Source organism: Bos indicus, chromosome 14 (genome assembly GCF_029378745.1).
Source record: "Bos indicus isolate NIAB-ARS_2022 breed Sahiwal x Tharparkar chromosome 14, NIAB-ARS_B.indTharparkar_mat_pri_1.0, whole genome shotgun sequence".
Classification (NCBI taxonomy): domain Eukaryota; kingdom Metazoa; phylum Chordata; class Mammalia; order Artiodactyla; family Bovidae; genus Bos; species Bos indicus.
In genome coordinates this window covers 71587467-71601101 of record NC_091773.1, presented here as the reverse complement: position 1 = coordinate 71601101, position 13635 = coordinate 71587467, and the positions used below count along the sequence as shown (strand labels likewise).

Sequence of the window (13635 nt, the reverse complement as noted above, 5' to 3'; positions counted from 1 at the left end):
TGTGCTTACCTCTAAAAGCACGTACGATTTTGGCATAGTAAAGCATTCATTTTTTCTTCTTACAGCAGTATTAACTGACTTTTGTCTTTGGAAGTGATATTCGAAATCTTTACATGAATTTTGTTTCATTTAAAGCATGGAATGAAAAAAAGAAAATCTAGATTATTAAATATACAGAATAATATATACTTGGTTTTAACCTCAGTCCATATAAGACCAAAGAGATGCTACGGTAAGTAGCATATTGAAGGGCAATAGCTGAGTAAATTTGGGTACCGTGGACTGAAATCAAAGTCTCAGTCTTATACACCAAAGTTCACACACATACTTTAGATTAGGAGTTGCAAAGTTTCTCTGTAAAAGGTCAGATCAAAAATACTTTGGGCTCTTCAGGTGAAGAGGCAAAGTCAAATTATAACTCAATTTTGTCAGTGTGATTTGTAGTGCTCTGAGGAGCAATGCAAAGCAAGGAGAGCACCGCATTTACATCACTGTTGCAATTACTCAAAACTGCTGTTTTAATGCAAAAGCAGCTATAGACAATATGTAAACAAATGAGTGTAACTGTGTTTCAATAAAACTTTATTTATAATCAATAAGATTAGAAATTCATATTCTTTCACCTTGCAAAAATTATTGTTTCAATTTTTTCTCAACCATTTAAAACACAAAAAATATTTTTGGTTCCTGGGTTCTATAAAAACAAGCCAGATGTGGGTGGGCCTGGGTCACAATTTGCTGGATGTATTTTTTAATTTATTCATATCTTAAATTACCAGGTTTCATCTCTGGCGTAAATAAATCAAAACATCACATGCTTTATTAAATCTAGATTATTGTTACTGAATAAATTTTACATTATATATCTTCTCATGCAGTTTTTACTTAAATTTTTAATTAGACTTAATTATTTAAAGCCACTCTATATCCTAGAAACCTATATGTTTTGATTTTTAATATACCATTGCTTTTGCATTTATATTGTATCATCTTATTATTATCTTTTTTCCTCCAGAAGTAAAAAGTATGTAGTTTAGAGGTTTTATATATTTAAGAATGGTTTTCTGTTGCTGTGTGTGAACACAACAAATTGCATGGAATTTTAACTCTAAAAATATTTATCTGTTGTCATCTAGTATTTAAAACTACAGAAAAAAAATCTGCAACCATATTAAGTTTGGTTTCCTGATAATAACACCCTATCTTCTCCTCTCTCCTTCTATATATAGGAAGGATTTTTTTCCTTCATCATTATGAGTTGAAAAACTGTTGACATTGTGTATCTGAGTTGTCATACTTATATAAGAAATATCTTTCTGTGTCTATTGATCTTTTTTAGCTCCGAAAATTTTTTTCCTGCTATTTCTGTTTATTGAAAATTCAGGCTCCAAGTTGTTAAGGTATGACCTAAATCAAAACTCTTATGAATATACCAAAACTTTTATGAATAGATTCAAGGAACTAGATCTGGTAGACAGAGTACCTGAAGAAATATGGACAGGGATTCGTAACACTGTACAGGAAGGGGATACTAAAACCATCCCCAAGAAAAAGAAATGCAAGAAGGCAAAGTGGTTCTCTGATGAGGGCTTACAAGTAGCTAAGAGGAGAAGTAAAAGGCAAAGGAGAAAGGGAAAGATATACCCAACTGAATGGAGAGTTCGAGAGAACAGCAAAGAGAGATAAGAAAGTCTTAAATGAACAATGCAGAGAAATAGAGGAAAACAACAGAATGGGAAAGACTAGAGATTTCTTTAAGGAAATTGGAGATACCAAGAGAACATTTCATGCAAAGATGGGCACAATAAGGGACAAAAATGGCAAGGACCTAACAGAAACAAAAGAGATTAACACAAGGTGGCGAGAATACACAAAACTGTACAAAAAAGCTCCTAATGATCAGATAACCACGATGGTGTGGTCACTCACCTAGAGCTAGACATCCTGGAGTGTGAAATCAAGTGAGCCTTAAGAAGTATTACTATGAACAAAGCTAATGGAGGTGATGAAATTCCAGCTGAGCTATTTCAAATCCTAAAAGATGATGCCGTTAACATGCTGCACTCGTCATGCCAGTAAATTTGGAAAACTCAGCAGTGGCCTCAGGACTGGAAAAGGTCAGTTTTCATTCTAATCTCAAAAAAAGCAATGCCAAAAATGTTCATATTACTATACAATTGCACACATTTCACATACCATTGAGATTATGCTCAAAATCCTTCATGATTTTCAGCAGTTCATGAACCAAGAACTTACAGATGTACAAGCTGGATTTAGAAAAGGAAGAGGAACCAGAGATCAAATTGCCAACATATGCTGGATCATAGAAAAAACAAGGAAATTTCAGAAAAACATCTACTTCTTTTTCATTGACAATGTTAAAAACTTTTGACTGTGTGAATTACAACATACTGTATAATATTCTCGGAGAAGGCAATGGCACCCCACTCCAGTACTCTAGCCTGGAGAATCCCATGGATGGAGGAGCCTGATGGGCTGCAGTCCATGGGGTCACTAAGAGTCGGACACAACTGAGCAACTTCACTTTCACTTTTCACTTTCATGCATTGGAGAAGGATATGGCAACCCACTCCAGTGTTCTTGCCTGGAGAATCCCAGGGACAGGGGCGCCTGGTGGGCTGCCGTCTATGGGGTCGCACAGAGGCAGACATGACTGACGTGACTTAGTAGTAGTAGTGGAATATTCTTAATGAGATGGGAATACCAGACCACCTTACCTGCCTCCAGAGAAACCTGTATGCAAGACAAGAAGCAAAAGTTAGAACTGGACATGGAAAAACAAACTGGGAAAGAGTACATCAAAGCTGCATACTGCCACCCTGCTTATTCAACTTATATGCAGAGTACATCATGCAAATGCTGGACTGGATGAAGCACAAGCTGGAATCAAGATTGCTGAGAGAAATATCAATGACCTCAGATATGCAGATGATACCATTTTAATGGCAGAAAGTAAAGAGAAACTAAAGAGCTTTCTGATGAAAGTCAAAGAGGAGAGTGAAAAAGCTGGCTTAAAACTCAACATTCAAAAAACAAAGATCATGGCATCCAGTCCTACCACTTCATGGCAAATAGTTGGGGAAAAAGCAGAAATAGTGAAAAGTTTTATTTACTTAGATTCAAAAACAATGTGGATGGTGACTGCAGCCACAAAACTAAAGACACTTGCTCCTTGGAAGACTAGTTATGACAAACCTAGAGAATGTATTAAAAAGCAGAGACATCACTTTGTTAACAAAGGTCCATATAGTCAAAGCTACGGTTTTTCTAGTAGTCATGTATGGATGTGAGAGTTGGACCATAAAGGAGGCTGAGCACCGAAAAATTGATGTTTTCAAACTTTGGTGCTGAATAAGCCTCTTGTGAATCCCTTGGACAGCAAGGAGATCAAACTAGGCAATCCAAAAGGAAATCAACCCTGAATTTTCATTGGAAGGACTGATGCTAAAGTTCCAATACTTTGGCCACCTGATGCGAAGAGCTGACTTATTGGAAAAGACCCTGATGCTGGGGAAGATTGAAGGCAAGAGGAGAAGGAGACAACAGATGATAAGATGATTGGATGGCATTACTGACTAAGTGGACATGAGTTTAAGCAAACTGCAGGAGACAGAGAAGAACAGGGAAACCTGGCTGCTGCAGTTCATGGGGTCGCAAAGAGTCAGACGTGATTTAGCAACGGAAAAACAACAACAACAGTCTCTTTATTACATTTTTCTGAATTGTTCTGTTCTCTTCTTTAGGAACAATTATCAGAAATTCCAAGCATTCATATAATGGACTTCATTCTTTTTTCTCCAAACACAGTTTTCTTTTCATGCATTCAGTATTTTAGCTAGGATAACTTTTCAAGTCTGTTCTCCACACATTAAATTTTCTATAGTAACATCAGTTCTACTCTTTACTGCCTCAAATGTGGACTTATTTAGTATGTTATGTGGTAGGCAGGATAATGTTCCCCCTCAAAGATGCCCAAGTTCTAATTTTTAGAACTTGCGAATGTGTTACCTTATACTGCAAAAGGAACTTTGCAGATGTGATTCAAGGAATAACCTCCTGGACTATCCAACTGAGTCTCTAAAGGTTTTAAGTTATCCTAGTTGTGGTCATAAGTGTATCTGACTACAGAAGAATAGTCAGAGAGATGCAATGTTGCTGGCTCTGAAGATGGAGGAACCATCTTTATAAATCAATGAATGTGTGCAGCTCCAGAAGATGGAAAAGGCAAGGAAACATCTCTCCCAGAGGTCCCTGAAAAGAAAGAATTCCTGCCCATACACTGATTGTAGTTCAGTAAAAGCTATATCAGACTTGTGAAGTACAGAATTATAACATCCTGAATTTGTGCTAGTTACATTGGGAATATAAAACTAATACAATTCTCACATTTTTTCAGTTTTTGCACTCTCTTTTTGTTCTACCTTATCTTCTTTCCACCGTCACTTAATCATGGCTCTTTTTACACAGAGTTCTCCTCTCTATGTGTTAGATATCAAAGAATTCTATCAAGTGTTCTTCCTTACCTTAAAATTCTTCTCAGATTTTCACAGGTATGCCTGAGTATTCTGCCAATTTGCTTTTTCTTGGCTTTGTGGGATTTTTTGTTGTTGTTGTTTCACTTTATTCATTTCAAATGCTATATTTATCCAGAAAAATTTGGCATTGAAAGAGCCTATATAGATCATTTCTACATAATCCAGTGTTTTCCAAATGTGTGCATGTGTGGAGGTTGAGGGAAATATTGAAGAAAGAAGAAGAGAATAAACCTCTACAAACAGACAAAATGAAGTCAGGAACTGGGAGATTATTGTTTAAATTATACCTTAAAAAATCTAATATATCCCTGCCCAGAAAGATTCAGTGCTATAGTGAATCACTGTGAATAATGAGAATTTTCATAATATGCAAGCATATTCTTCAGAAAAAAATGGTAGAAAACCAGTAAAAATCTTCAACTCTTGCTATTCTCAAATAAGGAACTTGATGCCTGAAGACATTATAAAATCTAACAAATGATATATCTACTGCAAGAAGCCAGGTCTGAAGCTTTCAATCCAGTGCACTTTCTACCTGGTAGAGGTTATAAACTGCAATCCACAATTAGGATCTGTCACAGGTATCCATATAATTTCTTATACAGATATATATTTGAATGTTTTAAAATTCAAAGTACGTAAAAAATGCTTTGGGATTAAACTATCTTCGTCTTCGCCAAAATTTTAAGGTGTTCAGTCTAACTGGTCTGCTGCTTTTGCAACTTTGTTCTGTAAAATACCATTACAGAAGAACTAAGCTACTTTATTCCTGCTTCATTCTCCATGTTTAATGGCTTGAAAACCATGAAACTGATAAGATCCTCTCATTTAAGGACTTGTATCCACCTTCTGATTCAATACAACAGAGTTTGTTAAACCACTAAGTACAGAGGATTTATCTATCATTGTCTTTTTAACACTGCAAAACTAAAAAGTAAGCTATGGTGATCTAGTCGCTAAGTCATGTCCCACTCTTGTGACCTGCCAGGCTCCTCTGTCCATGGGATTCTCCAGGCAACAATACTGGAGTGGGTTGCCATTTCCTTCTCCAGTGGATCTCCCCAAACCAGGAATCAAACCCAGGTCTCCTGCATTGCAGGCAGATTCTTTATCTGAGCTACAAGGGAATTAGTAAAAAGTAAGCTAAGAAGAGAGTCCCTTGGACTGCAAGGAGATCCAACCAGTCCATTCTGAAGGAGATCAGCCCTGGGATTTCTTAGGAAGGAATGATGCTAAAGCTGAAACTCCAGTACTTTGGCCACCTCATGCGAAGGGTTGACTCATTGGAAAAGACTCTGATGCTAGGAGGGACTGGGGGCAGGAGGTGAAGGGGACAACAGAGGATGAGATGGCTGGATGGCATCACTGACTCCATGGACGTGAGTCTGAGTTTACTCCAGGAGTTGGTGATGGACAGGACAGCCTGGCGTGCTGCGATTCATGGGGTCGCAAAGAGTCAGACACAACTGAGCGACTGAACTGAGCTGAACTGAAGCTAAGAAGCCGTCTTTTCTTTTTCATGAAAATATATACCTATTCACTCTATTGTTGCAAAGATACTTAACACTTGAACCATATAAGAAAGGATTAAATGTACATAATAAGTGTGACCAAAACTTAGCTCTTAGGAATCTATGATTCTTTTATGTTCAATAAGGATATATTTAGTCTTAATAATATCAAATATAATTAAATATATATTGCTATTTTCCACTAATATAATTTTAGTCATTCCGAGAGAATACCAAAAAATAACCATATTCTAAGAAGTATTTTTAAGACCTTCACACTTAAGAGTCAAATCTATTGATATCAAAAACATGGTACATACTCAACAGATGAATAGATAAAGAAGATGTGGTATATAAATATAAAAGCTTCCCAGGTGGCACTTGGGACAGAATCTGCCTGCCAATGCAGGAGATGCAAGAGGTATTGGTTTGACTCCTGGGTCGAAAGATCCCCTGAAGTAGGAAATGGCAACCTGCTCCAGTATCCTTGCCTGGAAAATTCCATGGACAGAGCAGGCTGGGGGACTACAGCTCATGGGACTGCAGAGATGTGGTGTGCAAGTATACACACACACACACACACACACACACACACATATATATATATATAATAGAATACTATTTAGCCATAAAAAGAATAAAATCTTTCCATTTGCAATAATACAAATGGGCCTAGAAGGTATTATTCTCAGGGAAATAAGACAAATACTGTATATTATCATTTATATGTGGAATCTAAAAAATAAAATGAATGAAAATAACAAATCAGAAACAGACTCACATAGAACAAATTACTGGTTATCAGTGGGGAGATTGGAAGAGAGCAGGGGTATGATAGGGGCAGGGTACTAAGTGGCATGAACTACTATGTATAAAATAAATACAAGGATATGTCATAGAGCATAGGAAATCTACCTAATATTCTATAATAAATTTAAATGGGGTATAATCTACAAAAACTCTGAATCACTATGTTGTATGTGTGCTTAGCCACTAAGTCGTGTCCAATTCTTTGTGACCCCACGGACTGTAGCCCATCAGGCTCCTCTGTCCGTGGAATTCTCCAGGCAAGAATACTGGAGTGGGTTGCCATGCCCTCCTCCAGAGAATTGTCCCAAACTAGGGATCAAACCCAGGTCTCCCGCATTGCAGGCAGATTCTTTATTGCCTGAGCTATCAGGGAAGCCCAAGAATACTAGAGTGGGTAGCCTAGCCCTTCTCCAGGGGATCTTCCTGAACCAGGAATAGAACCGGGGTCTCCTGCATTGCAGGCAGATTATTTACCAGCTGAACTACCACGGAAGCCCAGTAGCTTCTAAAACTGATACAATATTATAAAACTACTACACTTAAATTTTAAAGAAAACAAATAAAAATAAGGAAAAAATATGGTACACAGGAACAAAGGCTAGGGGGAAATTTGCTCCAGTTTCATGTTTCTTTATGGAGGAACTCCACTGGAATAGTTTGGAGATGATTTTGGCATTGGAGTAGAGGAAGGAAATTTTTTACTGAGCTGGTGGACCTCTACATTATACAATATTCATCATCCTTAAACTTCAAGGTCCTAAAAGCCAGTAGCTTTTAAGGATATCCTGTTAATAGTCTGAGCAAACTCCAGGAGATAATGAAGGACAGGGGAGCCTGGCTTGCGGCAATCCATAGGGTTGCAAAGCGTTAGACACGACTTAGTGACTGAACAACAACAATAATTTAACAACATCCCTACATACTTCAAATGGCCCAGTGGTACTATCCAGGATGAAAAACCAGAGGACTAGATTAATAGCCCTGGCCTCAGATCCCACTCTGTATTCACAGCTTCTCAACAGGGAAGTTATCTGATTCAAAGCTGAAATCCACTGGTCCATACTATTTCAATGGGGAGAGATAACCCATTACAAACCTGTAAACACTAGAGGTTTATCTTCTTTTTCTCCCCTCTCTGCCCTAGATCATATAGACCAGCGATTCTAACTGTATCTATCTGTTCCTTAAACTGAAATTTTCTCTCACTGGACTAAAGTCTAGGTTCTGAGACAGGAAGTAGAGCTAGAAAGGGGAAGGAAGTATTAGTACTCAGTTTTGGTCTCCCACTGAAAGCAATGCATCCAGTCAGCTCTGTTGTAATGAACTGGATATTACCAACTCTACCTGTCTGTTTACAAATGCAATAGCTATTATTTACTAAGCCCCTAAAACTCTAATTCCATTAGAACTGTCTCTGTAATCAATTTATCTTTATACTAGTTTTTCTACTATAAATGATGAGTTAAGAACATAATAGTCAAATACTAAACATTTGAATATAACTGTAAGTGCTAAAGAACAATACTCATGTTTATTACAAAACACACATATTTTCCTTTTTCATCATTTTCCCTATCTAATGATAGTATCTACTACTGATGCCCACTTTTATTAATAAAGTTAGATAAAGGTATATTAGCAAACAAAATATTTCTATTTACTGCCTTCCATTTTAATACAGAAATCAGGAAAAGAGCCAAACCAGAGTCAAATACAGTATTTTTTAGCCATGGGAAATTATGTTATAAAGGTCATTCATTTGAATTAAAGAATTCTAGTAACATATTGGAGAAGGCAATGGCACCCCACTCCAGTACTCTTGCCTGGAAAACTTCACTTTTACTTTTCACTTTCATGCATTGGAGAAGGAAATGGCAACTCACTCCAGTGTTCTTGCCTGGAGAATCCCAGGGACGGGGGAGCCTGGTGGGCTTCTGTCTATGGGGTCACACAGAGTCGGACACGACTGAAGTGACTTAGCAGCAGCAGCAGCAGCAGTAGCATATACTAAAAGTAATTTTTTTATTTGTCAAAAATGGACTTTGATAAAAGAGAAAGTTTGTGTATTTAATATTTGTCTAAAAAATACAATTTACCATTTCCCCAAACAAGTTGACAATAATTTCTCTTTTCATTTGCTTAAATATAAGAATATTCTTTGAAAGAATGATCAAATGGCATTTATAATAAAATTCAATTTACATGGTTTTAACAGTCAGCTATCATTTATTGATCATTGGTAGTTCATGTTTGTTAAATACTAAAAAAGTAAACTTTTTTTTTGTTAAAGAAGAAGAAAAAGGATTCATTGAAGACCATAAACTAAGGTAAGCCACAGTAAGATGCATTGTGGAAGACATGGAAGAGACCCAACTCTCCTCCCAGTACTTTTGGATATAAATTACTCAAGTCACTTTGGAGTGAGGCAAGATGGGAGAGTAATTTTCTTAACTCTCAAGAAGCTGATCGAAAACAGATGTTCTTTATCCAACATCCACTTATGTTTCGAATTGTGTCTTTTTCTAAGGGGAGAGTCAGTAGTTTCTCTTGGCTTCTCAAAATGGTATATACCACCAAAAAGGTCATCCATCATTGAATTAGAAAGTAATCTGTCCCAATTTTTTCAGGCTATCCATATACTTGAAAAAATCTAGTGATATCAATGGGGAAAAAATGTATGCAGGACATTTCAGGTACTACGTAAGAAGAGCTAATACTGAATCAACAACAGAGATCATATAGACCAAAAAAAAGGTTAAACATGTAATCAATAACAGTTTACAATTAGCTCTCCTTACGTTTTATAACCAAAGGGCACATAAGTATCTCCACCTCCCAGATGAGAGAAGTTATGAAGGTTACTGCCCAATGGCAAATATTTCCTAACAGCTAGATTCCTGATTTTAGGTCAATCTTCCTAGTGGTAACAGGCACTACAAGCTTCCTTCTTGGGGATTTACACAGTAAACCTAGCACAAGGAAGTAAAAGCAGACTTTTAGTTTCTTTGTGTTTTCTCTGTGGATTGTTTGCTCTGCTGAATCATTTGAGGCCAGACGATGGGGGCAAAGAAGAGATCTGAATGGTTATCTATGGTTACTATCTCACAGTTAATCATTAAATGGGGCATTGAAGCCAAAGAGGGCTTCAGTTACTTAGTACCAACCACTCTTCTCCATAAGAGGGTCTGAAAGGGAGATCATACATTAATAGGACCTGTCCAAAAATGACTTGCCTCAACTTCCTGAGAAGCTCCTTGAACTCAAACAGCAGCAGCAATCAAAAAGACTTCCAGGTGGAAGAAATCACATCTCCTATCTCCCTTGTCCTAGTCATCCACAGGGACACCATTACCTTGTGGCTTCAAGCATTCACCAAACCCCAGGAAAAGGCTCATTCCCGCCCCACCATCCTGGCAAATAAAGCCACCTCAGGCTGCCTGAAACCCTTCTCTGAACGTGTTCTGATCTGCAGATCCTTGTTCATTTTGGAAGGCGAGGAGCGAAGTGTGCAGAGGAGTAACATGGGAGAGGGAGGCCTGAGTGGGAGCTCTGCACCCACTACATCGGAGAGCAGGACAGCGAAATCAGGGGACGCGAGTTCACTGAGGGCACAAGGGGGGCTAGCCCCAACCCAAGGGGAAGGCCGCGGGGAGGCGGGCCGAGCCCCGCTTCGCAGGGCCGGACGGCCAGGGCCAGACACGCTGGCAGGGCGGGGCCCGCCGTTTCTTAGCAACCGCGGCGGCCACGCCCACCCGCGAGCCCTGCGCCCGCCGCCCCACCCCCACCGCGAGCGCCCCAAGCGCCCGGAAGGCTCCTCACGCACCACCGTTCCTACGGGGTTTCCTGGGCTCTGGAGTCCTCCACTGCCAAAGACCCCTGCGGGCCCACCTCCGCCCAGTACTCCCAAGTGCAGCTCCCAGGGGTGGACCGAGCGTCCCCTAAACGCGCTGAGGGCCCAGTGAGGAACCGCTTTCACCCCCAGACCCCGAGCTTCACGGGCAGGGCCTCCCCAATCCCCTCGCCGCCCCTGCCTGACACACACACACCACACACACCTCAGTTCAGCCAGCGCAAGGGCCGACCAACTACGTGTCCGGCTGGAAATGTTGCTGTCCACGGTCCTGTCACTCAGGGGAGGGGGCGGGACGAGCCTGCCGGACTCCCAGAGGGCGGCACGGGGAAGAGGCGGGCTCGACGGAAGGGGGCGGGAACAGCTCTAACCTGCGCTCCGATTGGCCAGGCTCTCTGTCTATCCTCTGCTAGAGCCCCCCGACGGAAATGCGCGGGCGATGTGGCCTTTCCTCAACGTTTAAAGGGATTCTCAAGCCCTCACCCCTGTCTAGCAAACTGACTCTAGAAATTGAAAATAAGGACTGCCACTTGTTTTTAAATATAAAACACAGAAATACGTTCTTTTGATTATTGAACTTTTCTCACCTCTCTCACACACACACATTCCCCATCCAAACTCTTTGGGGGACATCCCTGGAGGGAAGGATGAACTGTCTAGGAAAGCAATGTTGTTTGCAGATGCAAGCTTTTAACAGACTGATTAGGAAAGGTTTGGCGATATGTCCAGATTCCCAGTTTTCACACCTTTCACACACACAAAATGGGAATGAAATATTGTTACTAGCTGTCTTTTGCACAGCGTCTGACGATTGAATGATATTTACCTGATAATCCTCACAACGCCCAATGAAAGTTTTATCCACAATCTATGGACAAGGAAACCAAGTCGGAGAGTGACATTCATTCAATTGTCAAAGTGCCTGTAGTCATTATTTTTATGCTGTGGTAAAATGAGATTAAATATCTTTTTTAAAAACATTACGTGACTTCCATTTTAATTTTTGTCTCATTGAAGTATAAGTCACTTTCCTCTAGGCCAGTTCATCAAATCTTTCAAAACAAACAAGTGCATGAAAACCTTGAGAAAGGAATAGCTTACGAAAGAGACAAGTATAAACAGACTAACTAGAAAATTCTGTGAGATGTCCCAAGATATCAGGGTCAGGAATTGAGTCTAAAATGTAATTCTATTTTCTGTCCTTCTAAATCCTTTGTTGGTCTCCAGTTTCTCTTCCAGAAATAGCTGTAGAGTTAAATGGAATTATCTTAATACTCTTAACCAGATTTGCATGTGTGCAGCTTTAAAATCAGAGAAGGTAATGGCACCCCACTCCAGTACTCTTGCCTAGAAAATCCCATGGCCGGAGGAGCCTGGAAGGCTGCAGTCCATGGGGTCGCTGAGGGTCGGACAGGACTCAGTGACTTCACTTTCACTTTTCACTTTCATGGGTTGGAGAAGGAAATGGCAACCCACTCCAGTGTTCTTGCCTGGAGAATCCCAGAAACAGGGAAGCCTGGTGGGCTGCCGTCTGTGGGGTCGCACAGAGTCAGACACGACTGAAGTGACTTAGCAGCAGCAGCTTTAAAATAGTAAAATCCTTTTTCTATATTATACCATAGTATCATATATACCTATATTATTCCAATACCCAGAAGTGTATATCTTGTCAGATATGGTAGTAAGAAATAAAATAAAAACAAACAAAAACAATGCCTTTGGATAAGTGTGTTGAGAGTCAATTAAAATGGCCACCATACTATGATAAAACTGTTGGAGTAAAGGAAACACATTCCAGTTACAAATGATTTTATCCTCTTGATGTACTAAATTTCCAAATTCTTCTGAAAGTTTGCTAGTTATGAATCATTCTGTACGAAAAGTGTTTTCATTTATATAACTCATGATCTGCATTATGTTACTTTAATATTTTTAAAATGTGGTTTTACACTAAAATGTGTTCTGGTTCTAAATTAATAAGTATAGTGTGTAAATAAATACTGTAAGATTTAAAATGGTGAATTATTTATTTGAATCCTTTTTCAATTGCATATTCAAATCTCAGCAAATGAATATCTGAATATTCTTACACGTTTAAGAGATTTAGTCAGTTAAGTCCCTCAGTCACGTCCCACTCTGTGACTCTGGGGCCTGCAGCATGCCAGGCCTTCCTGTCCAGCACCGATTCCTGGAATTTGCTCAACCTCCTGTCCATCGAGTCAGTGATGCCATCCAACCATCTCATCCTCTGTTGTCTCCTTCTCCTTCTACTTCCAATCTTTCCCAACATCACAATCTTTTTTAATGAGTCATTTCTTTGCATCAGGTGGCTAAAGTATTGGAGCTTCAGCTTCAGCATCAGTCCTTCCAATGAACATTCAGGACTGATCTCCTTTAGGATGGACTGGTTGGATCTCCTTGCAGTCCAAGGGACTCTCAAGAGTCTTCTCCAACACCTCCGTTCAAAAGCATCAATTCTTTGGTGCTCAGCTTTCCTTATAGTCCAACTCTCACATCCATACATAACCACTGGAAAAACCATAGCTTTGACTAGATGGACCTTTGTCACAAAGCAGTGTCACTGCTTTTTAATATCCTGTCTAGGTTTGTTATAGCTTTTATTCTGAGAAGCAAGTGTATTTTTAGATACCTTTGCAATATTAAGTATTATTCTTGAATGTATATCTTTTTTATATCTCATTAACCTAAGTTGCATAATTTTTATGTTAAGGTCATGCATATTTTTTATGAATATTTGTTTTTAGGTTTGTTTTTTGGAATACTGCAGTTTTTTTGCTTTATTGATTGCATTTACTATATGCATTTTATTTTCTAATTGCTTACTATTAATTTGTGGGAAAGATATTGATTTTTGCAAACTGATTATGTATACAGCCATTCAACTTGG

At 39.1% G+C, this 13635-nt stretch overlaps 1 protein-coding gene across 8 annotated transcripts in view; it reads right to left on the bottom strand.

The window, feature by feature from the left end:
• TRIQK (triple QxxK/R motif containing) overlaps positions 1–11050 on the bottom strand; it is a 116145-nt gene extending 105095 nt beyond the window's left edge. For 3 of the 8 annotated variants that reach the window (XM_070802917.1, XM_070802918.1, XM_019973964.2), the window contains exon 1: positions 10933–11050. Coding sequence is in view for 3 of the 8 variants with exons in the window: in XM_070802915.1 (XP_070659016.1) it covers positions 10–46 (37 nt within the window). In the remaining 5 variants the exon portion in view is untranslated. Of the gene's footprint in view, positions 1–9; positions 108–1929; positions 2136–10932 lie in introns of all 8 variants that reach the window. The other 5 variants (XM_070802915.1, XM_070802914.1, XM_019973961.2 and 2 more) reach the window with 5 other exon arrangements.
• Between the last annotated feature and the right edge of the window lie 2585 nt (positions 11051–13635).